Source organism: Styela clava, chromosome 8 (assembly GCF_964204865.1).
Source record: "Styela clava chromosome 8, kaStyClav1.hap1.2, whole genome shotgun sequence".
Taxonomy (NCBI): Eukaryota; Metazoa; Chordata; class Ascidiacea; order Stolidobranchia; family Styelidae; genus Styela; species Styela clava.
The window spans coordinates 19,382,836-19,410,385 of NC_135257.1; the positions used below are offsets into that span (position 1 = coordinate 19,382,836).

A 27,550-nucleotide genomic window follows, 5' to 3' on the forward strand; every position below is an offset into this window, starting at 1 on the left:
TTGTTAACTGGGTAGTGTACGGTAATAGGACGTTGCTACTTTATTACAACTGGACTCTGGATCTCTTTTTAACGTTTCTTCATAGTGCCGTACTGTGCTGGAAGAGAAAAAAACATATTGGATATTGGAACATAGAATTTTTTTGAACATTTTAAAATCGAAATGTCAATGAATTCCGATGACTCCGAGGACAGGCCCCCAGCACCACCTGTCCGACATGCCAGTGCCGCTCATGGAAAAGGAGATTTTGCAAGTCAATCTACAACGAAACCTCTCCCGTCCCTTCCAGAAGATAAAAAGAAGAAAAATAAGCTAAAGAGTATTTTTGTAGGTGAAGATAAAAGTAAGTTTCCATTGTTTACCCCAGTTTGTGTTTTTGCTGTTTCGCTCAATTACAGAATTATTTGCGAGTGCATTCTATTTCTTTTGTTTTATGCTTTAAGGTTATGCTTGGCCTCTACAATTCACCATCTCCAATGTTCAGGAGCTTTTCAAAATAAACTATCAATCTACCTCAAACTTTGACTGTTATTTTGTTTTGCTTTCGAATTAACACTTCTGTGCACTAACATTATACAGTGATAAGTTTCATGAAATGTCAATTTCTATGTGTATAGATTGATCCATGTTGTGCAATAAACTTCATTACGCATGTTGTTTTGTAAATTGGACTAAACTTGTATCTCTGTATACGATACGCTCGTGTTATGTTGGGTATTTCAATGATTTAGCCTAGTCAAGATGAAATATCATCATATTTGATATCTATAATACATTGGTATTATCTTTTATATACTTATCATTTGTATCATCTTTAAACATTTAAACACATTTTTCGATGCCTATTTATCAAACTTTTAATAATTTAGATCGGAAACGAGACCGTGAACGACCAGAAATATCATATCCTCAAGATTTTGAACATACAGTGCATGTCGGTTTCGATGCAGTAACAGGAGAATTTACTGTAAGTTGAAGTCAATGTTGTGAGATCATGATCGCAGCTGTTTTCGAGATATTCAAATCTATTAATCTATAACAGGCAATGTACCCTCTAATTTTTTATAGTATGTGTGCGCAGAAATTTTGGTGTGTGCGCACTTTTTTGGAAATGACCAATATTTGTGCAAAAACCTATGAAGAAATTTTGGCGTTCTAACCGGATAATGGGTAAGCCAACAACAAACTCAACCTGCCAACCGAGAACATTGTTACATTATATCGAAATACGTCTGTGCGCAGTAAATCTATGCATGTGCGCAGCCTCTGAAAGCTGTGTGCGCGCGCACACGCTCACACCTTAGAGGGAACACTGATAACATGGGGTAGGCAAGATTTTGGGACCATGGACCAAATATTTTGCCCACCTAGACAAAAAGGGAAAACAATTATCCTTGTACCAAAACTAAATTTATTCGCAATCTCAACAAATCTCTGGAGCTATTTTAGCTAAAACATCAAAATTTGGTTTAAGTTTGGCTGTGGCATCCTCAGACGGATCCAACGGACCTGATTTGGCCTACGGATCATAGTTTGCCCAAGTCTGATCTATAATGTTCGATGTAGCGTGATACCAAGATGTAAAAATAAGAAAATTTGAAGCTAATCTTAGCAAAATGGGCATCAAATTCTTTACTTTTTATCATTTTCACATCATTCCACACTGGGAATGCTTGAAATTTTATTTTCTCCAGTTCACCAAATGTTGCCTATGTATTACTACCATGGATAGCGATTTGTGGCTATAACTAGAGTTATTGACTTGACTTTTTGGCTTGAGTGGAAAGTTCTAAGGCAGACATTTTCACTGCTGATACGAAGTACATAAAGCTCAAGTCTGTACTTCAACCATTGTGTTATGCTCATCTACCGTATATTCCAATATGGTATATATCTAAGCCAATACCCCTAAAAACGGCCCTAAAACATGGATTGATAAAAATTAACATATTATCAACCTTACAAATTGTTACATGCTACTCATCACTGCAAATGGTTGCTTTAGTGCGATTAAAGTTACGTGTGTAACAAGCCAAATTTTTAGTGCGCGAAAGGTATGCGCGTATAAGCCAAACTCCCTAGTTAGTTTCGGCTTTTTTTTTAGTTTAAAACTCTGCTTATATACAAGGATGTACGGTAAGTAGACAAGATGAAGTTTCGTTCTGTTGTATTTCTGAAGCCTGAGAGGATTTTAACCGTTGATGCCAAATTCAGGATAATCTTAATGACATTCACAGTGTTATTTGTAATTTTTTCTTTCCAGGGAATGCCTGAACAATGGTCAAGATTATTAAAAACATCAAATATCAGCAAAACAGAACAAAAGAAGAATCCACAGCTGGTTCTCAAGGTATTCAAATTTCGGAATTCTCAATCTTCTTTGAAAACTTTTTATATTTAACATAATTTAACTTAACTTTATAATGTTGATTTCTCAATACTTTATATTGTAAGAGCGTACTCAAATTGGAAATCCCAATCAATTGTGTATGTTTTCAAAACTGTTAAGAGCATGAACATTATTTTAAATTTCAAAAACCAGTGAACAATAATATAAGAAAGCCTCAAGCCTGGCGGTTTCACATTGTTTTTGGCACATCTGGATTATTCACTGTTAAAGGATTTCAATGATTTGCTTAACTGCTCATCTGTTACGAATTCCTCCATCTTCAAGTCTATGTATCTGGAACAAATTAATGATTAACCGTTACCATACCCGACATGTACTGGTAGCCAGATGAGATTCACCGTTTTTCTCCTGTGAAATAAAAGTGAAATATTCTAATATATTCAAGTCATTTGTTGCCAATTTGTTGTAGTAATGTAGGTTTCTTTAAAACACACAATTTTTGTTCTATAGTCGCCCAATTTGTATGGAATTTAACACTTGTTTCAACTTATTTTCAGGTTTTACAATTTTATGACATGACAGAAAAAAAGAAAGGAGGTGGAAATAAATATATGAAAATGACAAAGAATAGTTCGTTCGAATCATCTGCAGTATTAAAGGTTTGTATTATGGTTTAGTTTTTAAAAAAAATTTAAACAAATTTAATTTTTTATCTGATAAAGATAAACAGTGGTCGGCGAAGTTTTTTAGGTGAGGCGAATTATTGGGGAAAAATTTATATTTTTGTGTACCTCTGCCATAATTTATTAGCCGTCCACCAGAAAATGCTGGCTGGCTTACGTTAGAGTTGATGAAACTAATTAAAGTTTTGATGATAAAGTATTTTTGATCCAATAAATTTGCCACATTGAAAAAAATGGGTATGATTTTCCACATTTATGCAATGATGATTTATGTCATTCTGTTGCTATGCTAGCATGATATCGCCTTGGTCTTACACAGGGATGGCCATTTCCGAATACTAAACTATTCCGAATACATTCTAAAATAATGTTTTCGAATCTGGAATTCCGAATACATTCTAAAATCGAAAATAACACACTTTTTTTAAGTTTATTAAAACCCAATAAAATAGGGAATAAACTTCAAAAGTTATACCAGAATAAAGCCACAAACCAACAGTATATCTACACAAATTAATTGATAGTTTATAGCTATCAATAAAAATAATAGCATCTTGTGACACAGTCAGTTTATTAAAATTGTACACTTAGTATAAATGACCATATGGAAAGGTAGCCAAGGAGTTGTCTGACGCTTTCTATCATTGGTACCATGATATTATGATGATAGTCAAGTTTATTGACAGAAATACTATTTGTATTCAGATGATTGTGTATATTTTCTGAGAGTAGTAAAATGCATTAGCAATACAGGCAACTGAAACAAGCAACAACAATCTAATATCCATTATGCCTTTACAAATTCTAATATTTAAGCCTACCAGTATTCTACTACCTACCAGTATATTTGTATATTAATTCATGTGAACCATATTGTTATTATGTGTAGCATATCGTTATATCTGGAATTAGCAATAAGTTAGGATGTAACAGCCACCGCATTCCCCGCATATGTTAAAAATACATATCGCGCGATTAAAAAACCGACTTTTACAACGAATAATATAACAACGAATACTGTATATATTTTTCTGTTGTGCAAAGTGATGAATTCGTGACCGATACGGGCATATTTAAAATGTCTTGCTTTATTAATTTAATTGCTTTCAATTTAACCTGCGGTTGCGTCGACAAAATAAAATCCTCACCACTCTAATTTACCATGACAATCGCGGACATAAAAATAAAAATGTGTGGTAAACTGCCCGATTATATATTGTTTTGATCCGTATTTTGCGAATTCGGCAAATTTGAAATGTGTAACACTGACTCCGCTCAATCGAAATGCCGCCACTCCGATTATTTTTAAGATAAAACCGTTCGAAAAATCCATAAATCTGCCGTAAAATCTCAGACTAAAATTTATTTCAGCACAATAAAAATTGATTGAATATTCTTTAGATTAAATGTATTATTATATACATTCTCACAATACGGTAAAAGTCGCGTTTCAAACCTTGTATAATGTTAACACAAAAATTTTCGACGGCAATTTAATTAAAGTAATGGGTAATCAGGCAAATCCCGCCTTCAATTAGTGATGATATGTTTCTAAACGCGGACCAAACATATCTTGGAAATTTTGCGATTTCCACCGCCTAGAAAAGCGTTTTTTAAACTGTCGCGGGCTTCAATGAAACACATTTTGTTTACGGTTTTATTTTCAGTATTTTAAATTGCCGCTTTTCAATATTTGCGTTTTCTTTAGAAACTAGCCGCCGATGAACGTATTCACCGGATTCACAATTCCGCGCGAGTACAAAAATAGATAATTGTCATCGTTATCGTGGAACAAATTTGTGGAATACTTGCGTTTTAGAGAAAATAACACAAGCGTAAAGGCGTTTACGGCCTGAATAATACGTCTCCTGATAAAGCAATCGCGAGCAAGTTTCTATCGAGAATGTTTTCATTTAACGGAAACGTCTTGAGAGCGGCGTCGAAAATGTGTGACGTCACACGAAAATCCGATATTCTTATAAACGCTAATTCCGATATTCGAATGACGAGATATTCGAATACATTCGAATACTTTATTCGAATTGGCCATCCCTGGTCTTACAAATATTAAATTCCATAAATTCAGTATTATATGAATTCCAGGCCTTTTATGCAATTACTTGTGACATAGAGAGCCTTGTCATGTCATCCAAAATGTGAAATTTTTCCCCCATGCCTTATTTTCACAATTTGCCACACGTCTTGTACGTCCTCTTGAAAAATCTCGTTATATGTCGGTATTACAATCAGTGTCAGTGATATTTCTCCTGTATTACTGTTCTATGTGGGATCTCACTGTTTGTTTAACATTCCCATCACCTAAGGTTGTGGTATGATTCATCTTGTTGTGACTGTGCTATAAAACATGACATTTTAATTTCTTTTCCTTCTATGGTATTAATTAAGACAGCTTATGCATATGCAAGACAATGGCCTTTCTTTCCTCTGGTTATTTCAAAGGTTGCAAAACAAAATGGCTAAAGTTGACATTCATTGGAAATGTTATTTGCATGAAGTATAGGGTGTCTGAAAAGTTATTTAAAATTGCAAAGGGAATTTATCGATACCATATATTGTTTTGACCCTCAAAGATGTATTAAATGAAGTAAACATACTTGCACAATTACTGAATAAAAAACAACAAACCTGGACAAGATATATTGAAAATTGACTTTATAACAAAATTGAAATTGTAGAGAGACTTTATTATAAAGAACTAGGTGCTGTTAAAGCTGGTATCTCATTTACCACAGTATTTCAATAAAATGTTACAGTTTAAAAAATCGTTCTCCTGACAAATTCAAAAAAAGGGCCTTTATAAACCTATTTTAAAACACCATTTCCAGGTTTAGCTCTTTTGGGTCAAAGCCCTTAATTTGTCTTAATGAAATATTAACTTGACATCGATCGATGCAAATTAGCTTTCCGATTTTTGCATATCAACTGTTCTTAAAATTTTGAATCTAATCAGTGGTTATATGTTTAGTTTCACAACACTGTTTAGTATAAGGAAGTTAATCGAATTTGCTGCTACTCCTGTGTTTCCTGTTAATTTGTGTCCATATATTTTTGGATTTTAGTTTGAACATTTGTTTAATTAGTTATATTCCAATAGTGACAGTATTTCCAAATTTATTATGTAATTCTAAATTATACAAAATGCCAACACAGACATTTAGAAGACATACTATGGAAATGTTCTGATATTTGTTAAATAAATAATCGAATGTAATTCAAAAATCTCAGCAAAATGATGTCCAGGCATGCATGTCATGCGAAATCAACTTTTTATTCAATCATTGGTCAACCATTTGGCTCCAAGGTTGGTGCATCTTTTTAAAAATTGGGATTGCCATTAAATGAGAGATTGCTCTGCTAGGTATAACCCTTCTAGATTCCTCATCGTATCAACGTGGTTTATTACTTATCGATCTTGAGGTATTTGTCTGTTTGTTTTCGTGGGAGGATGAATCTGCTTCAAATTTTGCATGTGCATTCACATCCATCATATCTCGGACCAGAGGCTTCTTGATTTTGGATGAATTATGCCGTGTAATTAATTAGTGGTGGGACACTTGGTGAGTCAGAGCGAAAGAATCAAAACCGCAGATTGATAAGTCGGCGGCCTTCTATGGCTATCTAGTTTGAACACTTGTCAGTTATGACAGCCTTCACCAAAGTTCATTTTAACTATTCCTATGCTGACATGGACTGTCAACTGGGTGAGAGGCCTTGGTTCACCATATAATTGAGTTTTCTGGTCTGGTTTCCCTAGTGATAATATGAAAATCATTTACTCTGTCACCCTCAAATTTTCTTTTTTTAGTCAAGTGGGGGTGCGAACATTCCAGCAATAAAAACGACGTCCGATACAAATAATTGGAGCACTACAGAATCGACGGCTCCATTGACAGCAAATGAAGAGGACATTGATGAAGATTCTGTGAATGAGGAATCTGATGACGACCTGGAACCTCCTCCTATTGTTGCTCCTAGACCTGAGCACACTAAATCGGTGAGTTGTCTGTGTTGTCTTCGTTTGTAAATTTTTGCATGGTTTTTGGTGATTTTTTTTACAGTTTTTCAGTGTCAATTTGGCTTCGTTGGAATTGAGATGAAATTTAATATTGTATTATTACATGTGTGATGTGTGTCCTTCAAGAATGCACATATGATAAATAAAATTTCTATATGCCTTACATTCAAATTTTATGTTGTTTGATAGAATTTTTCATTTATTATGTTAAAATACAACCTTGAAATGAAAACTTCGATTCGCGGATACAAACACATGCTTCCACACTTGCCTATGTGTGTACATTCGGTAAATTTGTATAATAGAATGTAAGCTCAAAACTTGTAAATATGTATACATTCACACTTTTACTACGAACGCTGTAGACTTCCACTCTTTGGCATTTGATCAATTCCAAGCACATACTTTCATATTACGGCATACTGGTGTATATGCCTGTATATATTGCATAGGTCCACTCCTGTGTACTTTTACGCTTCCTCCTTTGACTCATATACATGTATGTACATCCATTCTATAGCGTGTAAGCTTGATCTGGAAATTCACCAGTTGTGAACAGTTTTGAAGGTTTATCATTTTGAATTTTAGAGCATTGTTAAGCTACCTGAGCCTTGCTAATAGATCTTGATAATTTCGTATAAAAATTTGCCTTATTTTCACTTTTCTATCAATTTTTGCAATCTATTTAAAACGTTTAAAAGTGTTCGTTGCTTTGCAAAAGTAACACAGTACTCAAATTATTGGAGCATTATCGAAAAATTCTATTTCCAACTATGAAACTGCGATTTTGACATTCAAAACTTACAACTTTAAAACTATGAATTTCAAAACTCTTTAGTTTGATATTAAATTCTTCTACTTCATTTTTCGTAGATATACACTCGATCTGTGATAGAACCACTAGGTGTCCCGAATCTTCCATCTGCAACAGGAGGCGGTCATGCGCAACCAGGTGTGAACAAACAAACAATAGAAAAGCAGAAAAAGAAAAAAATTTCAGACGAAGAGATTCTCTCCAAACTAAGTAAGTTGCATACAGACAGTAATTTGATTGTTCTTGTTTTTTGTCAAGGTTGTTGTGACACCTGGGCCAAATGTGACCCACAAGAAAAAATTGTGCACCCCGCGGTGAAGTGCCAATTTTGAATGGTGTGCGAATGAGTTTTCAATTTAGTTTATTCTGGTATGTGTGAGTAATCCCGATCCCTTTGCATTGCAAATCCTATACCTGAGTCTAATTTATTATCTGTGACGTTAGATCAATTTTTGTCTCTGCAACAACTAGAAAGCGTATGTCAGGGGTTCCCAAGCTTTTTACAGAACGACCTCAAAGACAACTTTCAAGTGTCCAGTGCGACCCCAGGTCAATATATATATTTTTCATGAAACTTTAGAGCTTCTTTCACTGGACGTTTGAGTTTGGTCATGTGGTGGTATTTAGTAAAATACGCTAAAACCAAACAGTGATGTCACAATATTCACCTACATTTTCTATAGCATAAGCATATAGTGATGCATATGGGCCTGTTTTACAGTATGCCATGGTACAAACTGCTAAATTTAACATGGTTTGTCAAATCTTAGATGTTTTGTACATCCATCCTCTGACATACCTCAGGACCCCACCGACCCCATGACCTGTTTGCGACCCTGCCTAATTATCACTCCGACCCAATTTGGGGTCGCGACCCTTGGTTTGGGAACCCCTGGCCTATGTTAAAGTAGGTGCGGCCCACGATTTCACCCAGGTATTTGTATATGACCCTCCTGTAGCAAAGGACGCACACACCCCTGTATTATATTCTACTTACAATAGTGTGAAACAGATTTTCAATCGCGTTAGTGTGGCACATGAGAGCAGGGCTACTCAACTGGCGGACCGCGGTCCGAATCCGGACCTTTCGAGCATTGGATTTGGACCGCACCTAATTATTTATTTTGGATCATTAGCCCCACTTTTTGAATTTCCTATTATAAAATGACTTTCATAGTTTTGAATATATATGAAAAGAACTATAACACCCTAATAAACAAACTTATTTGCTAGTAATCAATACTTCCTGTCGAGGAAGTGTGCGTTTAAGGATGCCGCAATATAATTTCTGTAAAGACCGGACCCAAATAATTTTGAAGTTCTGTTTGCGGACCTTCGGTAAAAATAGTTGAGTAGCCCTCCCTGCACTAGAGTACAGTCCGGGGTTCCTTAAGTTTCTATTCAAATCGGAGTTTGTTATGATATCTATAATGTTCAAATATTATGATCAAATACTTCTTAATAAACTTCTACACTTTGAAGATCATTTTGGTTTAACTGTATTAGAATTTTCATGCATATTTATAGTTTATGCCACTAAACTTCAAAAAACCTAAAATACACATTAACAATCACAAAATTGAGTTTTATTTAAAGCAATCTATTTTTTGTGTAAGTGCGTCGTTAGTTTATTCTCTGGTAATCTGGCGCCGCACGAACAAAAATTTTGGAAACCGTTGGTTTATGCAATTTAGGAATTAAGGACATGAATCAAACTATTACACAGATATACCTCGAGTCTCTGAATTGTTTCATTGGGATGATAAATAAAGCACAACCAGTTTATAGCAAAACGATATGATTTGTCGACGTTGCGAATGTCTATTTAGAAAAAATGATTAATTTTCTTTTTGCTCTTCTTTCTGTATATATATATATATATATATACAATAGTGTTGCTTTCCATATCATGCCCTGATGAGGTTTTTCTGAATAGAAATTCGAAACGTTGCAAATTGCATATCTTCACCAACACCGGTTGTGCTTTATTCATCATCGACATTAATATACCTGGTGGCAATCATGTGCCATGTTTCATGGTGTTCCATTCCATCGAAAAGCTGAAAATCACTCTTATAGAATCATGCTAAAATAATAAAATTATTTTGTACAAACAATTGTCATTTCCATATATGGAGATTGATATTGATCTCTAGAACAGAGGAAATACAGAGTTTATTTAAGTTCATGCTGCTTTATGATGTAATACTATGAATAACATTTCATAAACAATATTTAAATAGTGCAGTCAGCAATGTGCTCCATTGTGACATTGTTCGGAAATTTTTAATATTTCATTTTTTAAATTTGATCTGCTATGTGTATTTCATAATTCTGTTATGTAAAATATTTTTTTGTCATCATTGATAGTTGATACCATAAACTTATATTATTGAAGATACTGTGTATGTGTATGTGTACCAGGTTAGGGTTAGGCTTTAATTTTATTCGGATTTTCCTTATTTTAGTTCTATCACGAGTTCGGGGACTGTCTGTGTTAGCCAAGTGAATATACCCTGCCCATAGGCTTCCGTCTCTTTACACAACTTGATGTAAAGTAGGCGAACCAAATTAGTTACCTCCCTATTGGTACATACACTTCTGAAGCGCCTTATTTTTTAATACCTTGAATTCTGAACATCTTTTTAACCAGCTTTATAGACTTTATTGTTGCCCACATTGTAAATACAATATAATAAAGCTCATATTTACATCAAGTATGACCAAATTTTGTAATTCTCCATTTTGAATAATAACTGAATGTGGAATATCAAATATGGATTAAATTATCGCACGTTCAACAGAAAAATTTGAACACAACTGGATTATGAGGCATAGGAATATAGCGTAGTTTAGTTTATTAGTTTGGGGTATTAAACAGAGTATATCGTTTTTTTTTGTGTCATTGTGTATTTGTGGAGATTTATTTTTATGTGCAGAAAATTCAAGATGACTTTGTTTGTTAATTTTCCTTATCAGAAGTTAACCAAAGCTTAAATGTTAATTGCGCACAATTCCAAATAAAAAGCTGTCAATTATTCCTAAATTCAAAAATTAACCATATCGAATATAAATAATTTTAAATGTATTCCTATATCCAATTTGTTTTAGACTTCCCTGATTTAGCAAAATTGGGGGCTCCCGAAGTATGCGAACCAAGATGGCGGACATCGGAATGTAATATGTGTACTAGGTTAGGGTTAGGCCATAATTTTAGGTATAAATACTACGGGAGGCTCTTGGCTAGTCTTCGAACTGATAATAGGACTAAAATAAGGAAAATTGGAAAATAATTATCGCCTGACCCTAACCTGTTACCCATGTTACGTTCCGATGTCCGCCATCTTGGTTCGCATATTTGGGAGCACCCAAAATTGTGTTCATTTTGAGTCCTGTATATGTTATCAACAAAGATTCAGTAATTATAAACCATTTATTGTTTTTGGAAATGTCATATGAACCATTGCCAATCATGTTTGCCATTATCACATTAATGAAAGTATTGATCATATCTTGGGAATACAAACCAATGTTCTGGCTAAACGTTTCCAATAACTTTTTGCCTAATATTTTAGTTATATGTTCTTTTGCACTATTGCATGGGTATTCAACAGTCTTGCTCTAAGCAATTCATTTTTTCATCATACTAAAAATACAAAAACGGTAATTCAAGATGAATGCAAACACGATGATAAGCCAGTACTAACACTAATCGAGTGTTATGTGTACCAGAGACTGAATCTCGTTTTAGAATGTTTCAGTCAATTTGTTGGCACAACGGCACACGTTGCATTATAAATGAAAAACACTACGGCCTACTTCGGATTGATTCCTATAATTATCAAACTCGATACATAAACAAAACATGGTACTCCCGTAGTATGTGTACCAGGCTAGAGGTTGGCCATAATTTTAGTACGATATCCCTTATTTTAGTTCTATTACGAGCAGGGATGGCCATTTCCGAATACTAAACTATTCCGAATACATTCTAAAATAATGTTTTCGAATCTGGAATTCCGAATACATTCTAAAATCGAAAATAACACATTTTTGTTTTAGTTGATTAAAACCCAGTAAATTAGGAAATAAGCATCAATAGAAATATCAGATCGAAGCCACAGACTAACAGTAAATGTACACAAAGTAATTGATAGGTCATAGCTATTAATAAAAAATAATAGCAACTTGTGACACAGTCAGTTTATTAAAATTATTCACTTTGTACAAATGACCATATGAAAAGATAGCCAAGGAGTTGTCTGACGCTTTCTATCATTGGTATCATGATATTACGATAATAGTCGAGTCTATTGACAAAAATACTACTAAAACAACTTAAAACAACAATCGAAAATCCATCATGCCTTTAAAAATTCTAATATTTAAGCCTCGAGTATTCTACTACCTACCAGTATATTTGTATATAAATTTATGTGAACCATATTGTTATTATGTGTAACATATTGTTGTGTTTGGAGTTAGAAATAAATTAGTAGAGAATAGATGACCACCACTGCCAGCGCGCAGCCAGGATTTTCGAAATCGGAAATTCCCATTGCCGCCTGTAACACCCACCGCGATTCCGCACTCGTTAAAAGAGCCGTCTTGTCAGCGTATAATGATCATTCTGTTACGTAAAATATTCAATCCATGACAACTACGAGATTCTAAAATATCTTTATATATTAATTTAATGTGTCCAACATAACTCGCGGTTGCTTCTTCTTACGTCAAAAAAAAAACATTACTATTCGGTCCACGGCAATCTGTGACCGAAAAGTACGAGATAAACTGCCTGATGTATTTAATTTTAATATGTATTTTTGCAATCTTGCCAACTCGTTATCGCCGTTAGAAAAATCTCAAATATTTATATAAAATCATGTTAAGTGTAGAGAATAATTCATTTCATACAATGAATATACATATAAAGTTTAGCAGTAAATTAGAAATACATATTCATCGCCGCGATTATGCCACCTGTTAAAAGAGTCGACTTTTACAAGAAATAATATAACAACGAATATATATTTTTCTGTTGTGCAAAGTGATGAATTCGTGACCGACACGGGCATATTTAAAATGTCTTGCTCCTATTAATTTAATTGTCTTCAATTTATCCTGCGGTTGCGTCTCTCTAACAAAATAAAATCCTCACCACTCTTATATACCGTTGCAAACCACGGCCATAAAAATAAAAACGTGAGGTAAACTGTCCGATTAAGTATTGTTTTTATCCGTATTTTGCGAATTCGGCAAATATTCAGATCTACTTGTTAACAGTGACTCCGCTCGATCGAAATGCTCAGAGTAAAATATCTCAGAGTAAAATTTATTTCATCACAATAAAATTGATTGAATATACTTTAGATTAATTATATTATATACATCCTCACAACCTGGGAAAAAGTCGCGTTTCATTCAAACCTTGTATCGTGTTAACACGAAAATATTCGACAGCAATTTAAATGGATAATCAGGCAAATCCCGCCCTCAATTAGTGACGATATGTTTCTAAACGCCGACCAAACATAATGTGTGCCAGAGGCACACGAAATTTTGCGATTTTCACTGCCTAGAAAAGCGTTTTTTAAATTTTCGCGGGCCTCAATAAAACTTATGTTGTTTACGGTTTTATTTTCAGTATTTTAAATTGCCGCTTTTCAATCAAAAAGTTGCGTTGTCTTTAGAAACTCGCCGCCGATGAACGTATTTACCAGATTCACAATTCCGTGCGCATACAAAAATAAAATAAATGTTATCGTTATCGTGGAACAAATTTGTGGAAAATTTTCGTTTTAGAGAAAATAACACAATCGTAAAGGCGTTTACGGGCCTAAATAACACGTTACGCTGATGAGTGATGAAAACAATCACGCGCAAGTTTTCTATCGAGAATGTTTTCATTCAACGGAAACATCTTGAAAGCGGCGTCGAGAATGTGTGACGTCACACAAATATCCGATATTCTTATGAACGTGAATTCCGATATTCGAATGACGAGATATTCGAATACATTCGAATACTTTATTCGAATTGGCCATCCCTGATTACGAGTTTGGGGACTGTCTGTGTTAGCCAAGTGAATATACATACCCCTGCCCACAGTCCCTTCACACAACTTGATGTAAAGTAGGTGAACAAAATTAGTTACATCCATATTGGTGCACATACTTCTGAAGCGCCGTAATGTATAGGAAGAAATATATTTTTTTAGTTCCATATCTTCCATTACTTCTGAACGAGTGCGTGCCACCTTGCTTTGAGAAAGCCCTATTGATATTAAAACCGAAAAACAAACAATTACTAGCCTTGCAAATTGTAAGTGTATATGGCAGCATAGTTGTTTAATTATTGATCAATATTTGGTTTTGGCGTCAACATTTGATGTCTGGTGTTAATGGGTTTCAGATGAGCTGTAGCGATATTTAATTATTCCTGTGGCTTTATGCAGAACCGGAACAGCTATTCCTAACTAGTGGGAAAGATTATGTGTTGTTAAATATTCATTATTTATACGGTTCTATCCTTCAAGTTTTAATTCAATGGTAAACATTCTTTTTATTAATATATCTCCTCATTTCTTAAGCTTTAGTACTTTAACTCTTTATCTCACTTTGTGTTACTATAGCAAACTATCCATGCACATTCCTTTGTAGCAAGGTTTCCCAAACTTTTTTGGCCGCAGACCTAGGTTCGTAAATCTTATTTTGAAAAGATCCCCATCTGTGCCTCACCAATAGGGAAGGATAATGTTCTCTGACGAAATAAAACTTATGGAAGTCCGAATCAATACATGCTAACGTTAAATACTGGCATTCGATTAGATTATGTACTATTTGTGGTTCCATTACATTTGAACCCACGTACATTTGAACCCATGACAATTGCACTTGCATACTATTGCACCTATGGAATTTTTTTTTATGTTTTACGGATATATGAACCCATACTCACCCTAACCCATGAGTTTTAGCACCCGCATATAGATTGAACCCGCGGATATACTCATGGGTTCAAATGTACGTGGGTTCAAATGTACGGTCACCACTATTTGTATATGTTTCGAACTCTTTTCATATCGTTGCATACCCTCCGTCCAGTCATCACGGACGGCACCAAGGTCCACAAACCCCAATTTGGGAAACCCTGCATCATAGTACTTGTATTCTTGAAAACTTGAAATTTATTTCGGTACAATTCATGGACTGTTTACCAATAAACTTGTTCTATTCATTTTTTTCAGGGACAATTGTCAGTGTTGGAAACCCAGAAAATAAATATGCAAGGTTTGAAAAGATCGGACAAGGGTGAGTCATTTTTTATGTTCATTTTTGGACATGGACCTATGCATCGTTTTTCCAAATTTCTGTCAAATCAATTTTTTCAATGACCAATGGGCGCTCCAGAAGTGTGTGTACCAGTATGGAGGTAACTAATTTTGTTCGGCCACTTTATATCAAGTTGTGTAAAGAGACTGAAACCTATGGACAGGGGGTATATTCACTTGGCTAACACAGACAGTCCCCGAATTCGTAATACTAAAATAAGAAAAATCGGAATAAAATCATGACCTAACCCTAACCTGGTACAAACACTACAGGAGTACCGACCAATGGACCTCAAATTGACACTACTTGAAGATGGATTCAGTCTCTAGAAGGCTATAATTTTTTCTATTTTAAAGTTACCTCAAAATCCTACAGGACACAATATTTCACCGAGTTTGGTTAATTCATAAAGCATTTTTTTTTTCATTAGTGGTATCACATTGTTATGTCATACTAGTATTTCGATCTTTTCGTTACTGTATCGACGGATATTTTGATTATGACAAAAAATCCCGAGACCAAATTTTGACCAAAAAACTGTGGCACTTAAAAGACTTTTTTATTTGTCTGCTGAGATTACTTAGTCAAGTTAAAAAATTTCCTGGATTTTCCATTTTGTCTTGTTGAGGGAAAGGGTTTCAAAAGGGAGAAATGTAGCAAAAAGCGTTCGACACTGCTTGATTAGTATTTATTACATGCTAATAATTACCGCGATACGCTTTCCAAATTCTAACAAGTCTGTTCTTATTGCCTTGACACCAATTTGGGTTACTCAAAACTTTGGTACTCCCGCAGTATGTGAACCAAGATGGTGGACACCAGAACGTAGTATGTGTACCAGGTTAGGGTTAGGCCATAATTTAATTCCAATTTTCCTTATTTAAGTTCTATTACGGGTTCGGAGACTAGCCAAGTGACTCCCGTAGTATTTGTACCTGAAATTATTGCCTAACCCTAACCCGGTACCAGACTATGATCCGGTATCCCCCATCTTGGTTCACATACTTCTGGAGTACCAGAACTTTACCATTCATTTACTTTTCTTCAGAGCGTCAGGCACAGTTTTCACAGCAGAAGAAATATCAACTGGCCAGCAGGTGGCGATAAAGCAGATGAATCTGACACAGCAGCCTAAGAAAGAATTGATCATTAACGAAATTATCGTCATGCGCGAGAACAAACATCAGAATATTGTCAATTACTTGGATTCTTATTTAAAAGTGAGTAATAGACAAGATGTCTCCAGGAAAACTTTTGGAACAATATTTACATATCTTGAAAATCAGATATCATTGTACTGTAGCATGAGTCGGCAACCTTCAGTATTGAAAGCGTCTCTCCATTAAACTTAAACGTACTCGTAGCCGCAACATTCCACTCTGAGATCACTGGCTATCAAAATTCCTGGAAAAACACTTAAGATGCAATAATCTAGTTATTACTTAGAAGAGGCAAATGAAATACGAAAGTTACAAAAATTCAGTCTATGACAAAATTAGACAAATTTGTAAAATGAATAGAAAACATATGTTTTGACAGAATCACTTTAGATGCAAAACATTTTTACCACTTGCGACTTATACATTGGGAACCACGGTGTTGTGTATTTGTCTTATTTATGCCTTCCTTTTCATTGAATCCCTACTGCTTCTAGCAAAAAAAAGGATGTAACCACCTCGATTGATGGGAGCCAGAGCTTCAAGAAAAAAGAGTCGCAGGTTGCCGATTGCTGTACTACAGTCTACAGCAGGGGTCCGAAACCTACGGCCCGCGGAGCAATATAATCCGGCCCGCGACGCTTCGCTGAATTATAGCATCAAATTATAGCTGTTTTGTAGATTATATTCGTTACGCAAAAGAATTTATGTGTAGACTAAATTATATTATAACGTAACAAGTAAATAATTCACAATTACTCGTTTAATGAGCCTATAATTTAATTATAATTTAGACAAATGGCAACAAAACGCAGAAAAGTTAATGCTAAGTGCAAATGGTTTAATGGCGCAAAAAATATTCAATTGGTCAGTCTTCGCGTGCTGTTTAAATTTCAACTTCTGATCTGTGTGATAAAATGTGATTCATCGGTCATTCATTCGATTTTTAACTTTCTAAAAATATGGGCGGCCTGCCAATGACTTGCAAACTTTAATTTTGGCCCGCGAGCGACAAAAGGTTGCCGACCCTTGGTATACAGCAATAACAATTCATCTTTAATAATCTTTCAAATTTATCTAAGAATAGGGACATGATCCAGGCATAATATGATCCACTAAAAATCTGAAAATCAGGGCGATGTATCACCAAGTGAAATACTTAATAACTGTAACTGTGATCGCTAGGAAAATATTGTGTAACTGGTCTATATATTAATATAGCCATGTTTTCTAAGGGTGCGCCTTTGGATTGAACATTCTATTTTTTGTGAAAAATGCCTGGTGATGGCCGCATCCTTATTTTGAAAAATGTAACAATTTGGATTCGAATTCCAAGGTTTTGGAAGTGTGATAATATGAGTATTTCTAATGTGGGGCGCAACCAAGTGTTTAAAATATGTCTTCTATTAGCTTTCTTCCTATATATTTATCCTCACATTCTTTATATGAAGTGATTCAAGAGTCTTGTCGCACGCCAATACAAATAGATTTCTGTGACGTTTCATCTGACCTCATTTGTGTTAGTGTGCAGCAAGACTCTGGAGTCACTTAGGATAGTTACCTTCACTTATCTTCACAAAAGCAGAAGAAGGATCATTCTTTCTATACTTTTTATTCAGGGTGATGAACTGTGGGTCGTGATGGAATACTTAGCAGGAGGTTCACTCACTGATGTTGTCACGGAGACTTGCATGGATGAAGGACAAATTGCTGCTGTTTGTAGAGAGGTCAGTAATGTGTTTTCTACAAGATTGCTCAGAATAAGTCTTGAGAGTACTAAAATCTGTTTTCAACTTCAAAATCTTACCTGCCAATGTCTACCTAAGGGTGACCTGAGACGTTCTAGAAGTTTCATTACTTTTGTCAAATGATTTAAACAAAAGTAACCCAGATTGGACAAAATATAATGCAGTGAAAGCCTGTCAAAAACCATTGAAAACCTCGCAAAAACATGCAAAACAGTGAAATACCACTAAAAACCTTACAAAAACATCGAAGAACCTATTTTCTGAGTTTAAGCCACCTCTCATTATTGAGCCCACTACACTTTACAATTGCTCTTCTGCTTTTCCTAAACAGTGTCTCCAAGCATTAGATTTTCTCCACAGCAGAAATGTGATTCACAGAGATATCAAGAGTGACAATATATTGCTGGGAATGCAAGGAAGTGTCAAATTAAGTAAGTAGTAGTTGATAAAATGTACTCATGGCTTGGGTTCTTGTTGTGAAAATTTCGCTTATAACTGATAGACTTAACCACGGATGTGCAACCTTTAATACGGGGGGCCAGATACAAATAACTGGGTGAAACGCAGTCATATGCCATTTGGTATGATTCATAGCCTGCTGACTTTTATTGACAAAACCCAGTCAAAGTTTTTTCTATTTTCCTGAACTTGGGTGTCAAAATCTTGTTAATGAGAGTTTGGGATTCATTTATTTCACGTCAGAACTGGAATCGGATTCGGGCAAACTTTACATTCATAAGTGGAAAACAGAACTTTTTCGTTTCACAAATATTAAAAAAATCCATTTTTTCATTGAAGCTGATTTCGGTTTCTGTGCCCAAATCACACCAGAACAAAGTAAACGTTCTACCATGGTGGGAACTCCTTACTGGATGGCTCCTGAGGTTGTAACAAGGAAAGCTTATGGACCAAAGGTGAGATATAATTTGTAGCTAGGGCTGGGCGTTTCGAATCGAATATTCGAATCGAATAGTAAATTATTCGAATCGGTTCAAAGCGAAATTTCGAATCGCCGCCATCTTGTTTTTTTCCTTTTCGCCAATTGTCGAGGTAAATTTCTAATTTTTTTTTTATAGAAGTCATATTTTTCAACGCAATTCTGACATATGACTCATTTCTGTAGTGAGTTATTGATGGAAACGTATTTTTTACAGTGTGTGAACGCTCAGCAATCTGTCTGAGTGATATATTTTACGTTTCTAGTAATTTAGGTGTCTGGAGGACCAAATACAAGAAGACAGTTACATACAATTATATATCTCCCAAGTATTCGAGATTCGATTCGATTCGAAAAAAATATTCGATTCGATTCTGAAATCATCAGGTATTCGAAAATGCCCAGCCCTATTTGTAGCGTGCAGCAAAAAGTAGAATAAACTTTATAACATGAGATGAATGTTTTCCATTTTCACTTCTAGCAAGGCTTAGTAACTAATAATTGAAAAGTGGGAAAACTCGCAGCGAAACTATAAAGTTTCTATAATTCTCAAATAAAGTCGAAAAATGAAGCAAAAGTAGTATGAGATTGCGTTTAGACTTTTCTTTATCATAAAGTAGATCCAAATATATATTTTTTTAAATTGTTTACAGACTATGTCTAAAAAATAACTGATAGCATTTTATTTTCTGTCCTAAACTTTTTAAACTCATACACATTCTACAGCTCAGAGGAAGCTGCTATTTTGTTACAAATGGTGCTTCTAAGCAGTGTTCCCTCTAAGGTGTGCGCGTGTGCACGCGCACGCAGCTTTTAGAGGCTGCGCACACGCATAGATTTACTGCGCACAGACGTATTTCAATATAATGTAACAATGTGCTCGGTTGGCAGGTTGAGAAAGTTTGTTGTTGGCCCACTTATTACCCGGTTAGAACGCCAAAATTTCTTCATTGGTTTTTGCACAAATATTATTCATTTCCAAAAAAGTGCGCACACACCAAAATTTCTGCGCACACATACTACAAAAAATTAGAGGGAACATTGCTTCTAAGGTCTTGCATCTTCTAGCAATTTCTTACCAATTTCTATTCTAAATTGTATTGTTATTGGCACTTTTCTGTTGACAACCGGATCAATCACTCCGAAATATAGTTTTGTATTCTAAATTGAAATTGAAATACAATGACTAGATGTTTATTTCTTGGTCCCAAATTCAGAGCATAAAACTGCAGGGATTAGAGATTATTACTCATCGATCTTGATCGATAAGTTTGTTGATAGGTATTTGTCTGTGTGTTAGATGCACACGATATCTCACAAAAGCGAGGTTCAATCTGCTCCAAATTTTGCATGTGCATTCATCTTAGCTCGGATCAGAAGCCAATTGATTTTGGATGGATTATGTCGTATAATTAGCGAGTTATTAATTAATTAGTGATGGGACACACGGTGTCACTATGGAGTAAGACCACTGTTTTGGGGGATCCCCTAACCTTCGATCGATAAGTCTTTGGTTTCCAACCGAATTCTAGTTTATATTTTCATTCATATCATTTTCTCAATATTTCAGGTTGACATTTGGAGTTTAGGAATCATGGCAATAGAAATGATCGAGGGTGAACCGCCATATCTGAATGAGAACCCACTCAGGGTAAGAAGTTTATTTATTTCAGTCTAACTTTCTCTTTTTTTGTGACGTTCTATATGCCTTTCTCTCTGCAAAAGGCTCTTCAACTATGGGATAAAATAGTTTATTTTCAACAAAATATGACAATATCCAGGACAGAAATTTAACAATTCTGTTAATTTTCGGGGCACACTCAGCAAATCGCCCTCTTTGCCGTATAGCATAAAATATAATTAAAAAAACACGATTGGATACTCTCTAATTGGGCTTTAAGCTTGTCAGCAATGTGATAATACATACAGGAACAGCGGGAATATAACTAATAAAATGATAAATGCACATATTAGCCCAAGTATTTCCAGTATCACAATATCACATTAGACACGAACATACAATTCAAGCTTATTAGAGTTTGCATATAGCATCATGGCGGCAAGTACCAGTGTGCCATTGCTTTTAATAGCTATGACAAAATAACACAGAGCGTCAACTAATTTATTCCGGTACTCCTGAAGTATGCGCAACAAGATGTCGCATAACCTGAACCCTAACCTGGTACACAACCTGAGTTCAGGTTGTGCGCCATCTTGGTGCACATACCTCAGGAGGTCCTTTATTCCTCTTGTCCCACATTCAGGCTCTCTATCTGATTGCAACCAACGGAACACCAGAAATTCAAAATCCAGAGAATCTGAGTCCTATCTTCCGTAATTTCTTAGAAAGTTGTCTAGAAATGGATGTGGATAAACGATGCACTGCTAAACAACTTCTGTCTGTGAGTAGTTTTTTTTTATTATCAACAGCACAAAATATGTTGGTGATCATTTTCATGGTTTACGTGGAGGTGACCACGGGCCAAGTATTGAGTAAAGTAAATTTTAAGAAATGCATTGGTATTTTGCAAAGCACTCAAAATTATCTCATGACACACTCACACAAATCATTACCTCATTTACAAGTCCTCCCGTAGTATGTGTACTATGGCAAATAATAATTACCCACATATATTTTATCATGTCATGTTATGTGTGAAGTAGTCCATGAGTCATTGGTATAAGCAAGCTGTTATTACCCTTTTCTTTCATTACCCTTTCCTTAGTTAAGTAATTTCACCATTTTCCCAGGTATCGGTTTTTTACATAATATAACATATTGGTACATATACTTCTGGAGCGCCCATGTACATGTAACCATCTTTCTTATTCACAGCATCCATTCTTGAAGCTTGCAAAACCACTGGCAAGTTTGAATCCTCTCATACTGGCAGCTAAAGATGTGGCCAAACAGCATCAATGAAGGATTTCAAACATCACCAATTCTTCACTACGAGGCCAAAAGTATATAAACAGACAGATAATATATCTTGCTGCATGCTTGTATTGGCCGTTGACTTATATATAATGGGACCAATATGCGATATTTTTTTCATTATTGAAAAGCAGACTTGTGAAATAGGAAAATATACATTCGACTTCAAAATACTAGATATTTAAAACAACTGGTAAAAATCTTAATTCTGACTTCCAAGACCAGATGGAGATTATTATTTACACCTAACTCTGCAAAAACCGAATCTTCATAGCTAAAAGCCTAAGAATATGTGTGGCATTTTAATTACTGTATATTCTCGCATATAATCCGCGTGTATGATAACCAATCACAGACTGTTATTGCCGTCATAGCGATAAAACACAAGCATTGACGTGTATGACACCGAAGCGCAGACTGTTTTTGCTGTCATAGCGTACCAAGCGTGTGTGTCTTATCAAACTTAGCATGGTTCGAGTTGTAGCTGTTGGAATTAGGTTAGCATAATGTCATTTCGTTTGAGTGCGATCCTATGCGTGTATAAGCCAAATTTTTAGTGCTATCAGAGTATTGCACGTATAAGCCAGCCCCTTTAAACTCTGATTATATATGACGAGTCGACGATATATGGTATCTTTTGAAATGCTCTTTTTCTATAAGAAATTTGTACTCAAATTCCGACTTCGAAGCATTCAAAATTTATCTTCGTGCTCTTGGAAAACCAAATTGTGATTTCAAAAGCTCTTGCGCATGTGCATTTCTTTAATTGTCTAGTTAGAATGCGCAGTTAATTTGATGTTTTTTAGGTTTCTATTGAAAATTTGGCTTCGATTGTCGCGCTTAAAAATCTGAAATCTTGACTGTAGAGAATAAAAACTCCTGTCCTGACTATGGGTAATTTGAAGTGACAATTTTAGACTTCGCTCTGAGAAAACCATATCTTTATTTAAAAGCTTTTGCATTTGTGCATTTCTTTAATTTCCTATTCAGAATGCACAGTTAACTTGATGCTTTGCAAGGTTATATTTGTTTGGTTTCAATTATCGCTCTCAAGTCCGAAATTTTGGCTGTAAAGAATAAAAACTCCTGACTGTGGACAATTCGAAGTGACAACTCAAGGCTTCGTCCCCACAGTTGTTTGAATCAGTGCGGATATTGGGTTTGCTGATTTAATTCAACCATCTTCCAATGTTAAATAACAAATTTTTTTTATGTAATTGATAGGGCTGGACATTTCGAATAGTATATTATTTGAATCGGTCCGAACATGAAATTCTAATCGCCACCATCTTGTTTTTTTGTCCACCTGTAGGTTGAGATGAATCCCTCATTTTTTAATGTCAAATTTTCTAAATCCAAATCTGACATATGACTCTTCTTACGAGTGAATTATTGATGAAACATGTTACTTTCTGTGTGTAAAAACTCAGCGGTGTTAGATTACGTGTTCTCACTAATTTATGTGTCTGAAGGACTCATTACAATAAAACAGTCAATACAACTAAATATCTTCCAAGTATTCAAGATTCGATTCGAAAAAAAATATTTGATTCAATTCTGAAATCATCAGGTATTCGAAATTGTCCAACCCTTGGAATCAATTTGAATTACTCTCAAGTCTAGAAGTTAAAGGTCCTTCTTTGATAAAGGCTGGGCATTGAAGTTTGTATTCAGTTTATCATTGGCCAATCATAAACGAATACTCATCTACAGAATTCATCTTTGATTTTTTATTGGCCAAGCATGACCAAATGCTTCCAAGCCTAAACAAGTACCCGTCTACAATATTTAGCTTTGATTTTTTGTTGGCCAAGCATGACCACATGCTGCCAAGCAAAACAAATACTCATTTACAGAATTTATCCTTGATTTTTTGGTGGCCAAGCATGGCCAAATGCTGCCAAGCAAAAACAAATACTCATCTACAGAATTTATCCTTGATTTTTTTGGTGGCCAAGCATGGCCAATTGCTGCCAAGCAAATACAAATACTCCTCTACTGAATTTATCTTTGATTTTATCATTGGCCAAGCATGAACAAATGCTGCCAAGCATGACCAAATTCTGTCGAGCAAAATCAAATACTCATCTACAGAATTTATCTTTGATTTCATCATTGGCCAAGCATGGCCAAATTCTGTCAATGTTCTTCCCATAAATGGTAAAAGAACGGCACCACTACACTTATCAAAATGATAAAAGTGATTTCTAAGTACATTTAATTTTGTTTCTATCATTAATTATATCTTTATTATTGTAAGCAGACATCTTTTTTGCGCCAAACAATTTCATTTGCTTTGAAGTTGGAATAATTTTTGTACATTTATGATTATTTGTATGTTACTGTATTGTATGTAAGTATGTAATCAGATATTATAATAAAAAAAAATTGATTTTAATCGAAAAAAAGGAGAGAACTGTACAACTAATATACAAGACTTTCATCCAATAAGGTTAAACTTGAAAAAGTTATTTTGAAAAAATGAAATAATGAAATCATTTGGATAATTCGGCGACCTTCATTTCCTTCTTGAATATTGGTAATATGATTTTTGCATTATGAGATTCAGATGTTTTCTAGCCAAAAACGATAAATTAAATACTGACTTTATTGAATAATTGTACGTCATTTTATTAAGTGCCATCGAGTTAAAGGATGTCTCAAACTTGTGTTTACTTTAAAATGGGCTAACCAAACTTCGATTAGGTATTCGTGGCTCGCCATCCCATTTGACTATACTTCATTTCTTTGCCAATAAATTCTGAAATATCAGAAAAAAATTGGTGTTTCTGCATATTTACCTTCTTGGCTTGGGGTCAGAATCCCTCGTTTTTGAAATGTAAAAGAAAAGCATTTTTCTCGTAACAAACATAGCAATTTTTCCTAGCTTGAATCGCTTTTAAGATCGCTTTCAAGTCTTTTGAAAACCCTCATTTTCCACCGGACCACTAGCTGATATGGTCTAACTCAGCAATTAGAAATTTTAGCCCCCCTTCCCCCCCCCCCCTTTTAAAATACTCGACTTCACCCCTGATCTTGACATATAGACTCCAAGATAATACTTGGAAAGATTAAGTTCGTTTCACCCTCATAGTGTTTTTGGTTCTCCCGTAGTATGTGTACCAGGTTAGGGTTAGGGCATAATTTTATTCCAATTTTCCTTATTTTAGTTTTAATACCCCTCCCTCCCTGCCAATAGGTTTCGGTCCTGTTACCAACTTTATGTAAAGTAGGCCAACAAAATTAATTCCCTTCATATTGGCACACACACCAATGGAGCCATTGCCATGTTCATAGTTCTATGAAATGTTTATCAATGATTGATGGGACCCACATCTTCTGAGTTAATTCTCAGTCCTTACTCTGGGAAGTACTTTTCTATATTATCTATCGTGAAAATTCTGGTATTTCCATCAATAAAAGCCTCTTATATATCTGTGGCCGCCTGCATGTTACATAGAGTGTCCATGGAGTCTTACCGATACCAATTTATCGATACCATATATTGTGTCATAGATTCATACCATATATACCTCTCAGATGTATTAAATGAGGTAAAAGTATTTAAACAATTACTATTAAAAAACAACAAAACCTGGTTAAGATATATTGAGAACTGACTTCATAACAAAATTGAAATTGTAAAGACTTTATGGACACCTTGTATTCATCATAAAATAATGGAAGGACCAAAGTGCTTTTCTGTTTTCCTATTGTATTGTAAATATACTTTTCGTTCCTAGTTTACACTTCTTTCAATTTTGAATCATTTGCCATGCATGATTGTAGTTTATCAATATAATGAAATGCTTTAGATTAATATTGCATGCAATTAGAAATTCGTTTTTCATTAATTAACATTTAAGAAGCCTCGCTACTTGGGAATTATATATTTTGGGCTACACAATGGCCTAGAGCAGGGCTACTCTACTGGCGGACCGCGGTCCGAATCCGGACCTTTCGAGTATTGGATTTGGACCGCACCTAATTATTTATTTTGGATCATTAGCCCCACTTTTTGAATTTCCTATCATAAAATGACTTTCATAGTTTTGAATATATACGAAAAGAACTATAACACCATAATAAAAAATTTTAATTTGCTACTAATCATTAGTCGGTCGAGGAAGTGCTCGTTTAAGGATGCCGAAATATCATTTCTGGAAAGACCGGACCCAAATAAATTTGAAGTTTTGTTTGCGGACCTTTGATAAAAATAGTTGAGTAGCCCTGGCCTGGCGTACCAGTTCTCAACCAGTGGCCCATGGCCCGCTGCTGGGCCTCAGAAAATTTCCAGGTGGTCTACAAACGTATTAAAAATTGTTATACTTATCGATAAATTAGTTGAATTCGATTATATTGGAAATTGATGATAATGCGTTTTTTTGTATCAAATGGTAATTTTCATTATAATTATTAAAGTTGAAGTGCATATCTTTGCAAAAGAGTTTTGTAGTTTTTCTCTTGCATACAAAAATTAGGGCCACAGAATTTTTTGTGCACCGAAAGTAGGCCGCAAAAAAAATGTCGAGAACCACTTGCCTGCGTTGTCATAGGAGATCATATAAAAAAGGGTGCTCCTGTAGTATGTGCACCAAGATGGCGCACAACCTGAACATAGTGTGTACCAGGTTTGTGCGCCATCTTGGTGCACATACTACAGGAGCGCCTAAAAAAAGTCTGAAATCAAGTCATTTCACCACACAAAAATCAAGTCCTTATAATTTATCAATCGTGTTTATGCCTCTGTTGAAGCGATAAATGGTAGAGAGTTGGGTTATTGCCCATCTTGTTCATCTCGGATAAAAGTGTGGTAATAACCGGTATAGAACGTGTGAATAACTGCACCTTTAACCATGGATTTCTAGCTTGTGCTTTCTAACCTACTAATTGTGTATTCAGTTGAATAATAACATTAACTGCCTTTAATTATCATCAATGATTTTGATTGTGTTCAATTTTCTTTCCTAGTGATCACGCTTTCGATGCTGTTGTATTCAGTACTGTTTATTACTATTAATATTATTGTAACGTCATTTCATTATTAAAATAAAGTGACAAATTCGTCATTTGTTGCGTGTTTAAGTTAACTTTTGGTGTTATAGAGCCCGTGAACAAGTTGACTATTATTTACGGAGCCCACAATAAATTTAGAAAAATAAAAACAAAAATCACATTGTTATTCAAAGATTGATGTCCCCGAACAAACTAAAATCACTTCATTTAATGACCCGGATGTATTCGGTATTTTAATAAGTAAACGAATAGCTCGCCGCCCCTAGGTTTTTTCTCACGAAACACTCTGAGAACCTATGGTTTAAGTTTATCTGGGACATTGCTGCATATTTCACTCGTTATTTATCGTTCTCAAATTTCTTTCTTGTGGTTATGAAAAGGGCGAGACACACATATGCGTGGCTGGAAATGTCCTTTTCGGATGGAATCGCGATGGTTCAGTAAACGCCATTCAAATCGAATGCAAATCATTCCAGCCAATCGGAGTGGCTCGACGTCGTGGTGCATCGTGCTGAGCTTAAGGGGTACGCTCGCCAACGC

The 27,550-nt window shown here is 35.0% G+C and overlaps 1 protein-coding gene across 1 annotated transcript; it reads left to right on the forward strand.

Annotated features, from left to right (window-relative positions):
• LOC120345398 (serine/threonine-protein kinase PAK 2-like) lies at positions 1 to 27,063 on the forward strand. The gene is made up of 14 exons (XM_039414828.2): positions 1 to 343; positions 870 to 967; positions 2,264 to 2,350; positions 2,908 to 3,009; positions 6,860 to 7,048; positions 7,943 to 8,093; positions 15,133 to 15,196; positions 16,266 to 16,437; positions 17,994 to 18,101; positions 18,454 to 18,553; positions 18,921 to 19,036; positions 20,630 to 20,710; positions 21,324 to 21,461; positions 21,896 to 27,063. The coding sequence occupies exons 1-14, from the start codon at positions 163 to 165 to the stop codon at positions 21,980 to 21,982; spliced, it is 1,674 nt and encodes a 557-aa protein (XP_039270762.1). The 5' UTR covers positions 1 to 162; the 3' UTR covers positions 21,983 to 27,063.
• The last annotated feature ends 487 nt before the right edge of the window (positions 27,064 to 27,550 follow it).

What these genes read in the sequence shown, in the direction of transcription:
- LOC120345398 (XM_039414828.2), top strand. Translation starts at nt 163, where the DNA reads ATGTCAATGAATTCCGATGACTCCGAGGACAGGCCCCCAGCACCACCT. An exon ending in TTTTGTAGGTGAAGATAAAA is followed by an intron (nt 344 to 869) that starts GTAAGTTTCCAT and finishes TTAATAATTTAG; the next exon opens with ATCGGAAACGAGACCGTGAA. An exon ending in AATCATCTGCAGTATTAAAG is followed by an intron (nt 3,010 to 6,859) that starts GTTTGTATTATG and finishes TTCTTTTTTTAG; the next exon opens with TCAAGTGGGGGTGCGAACAT.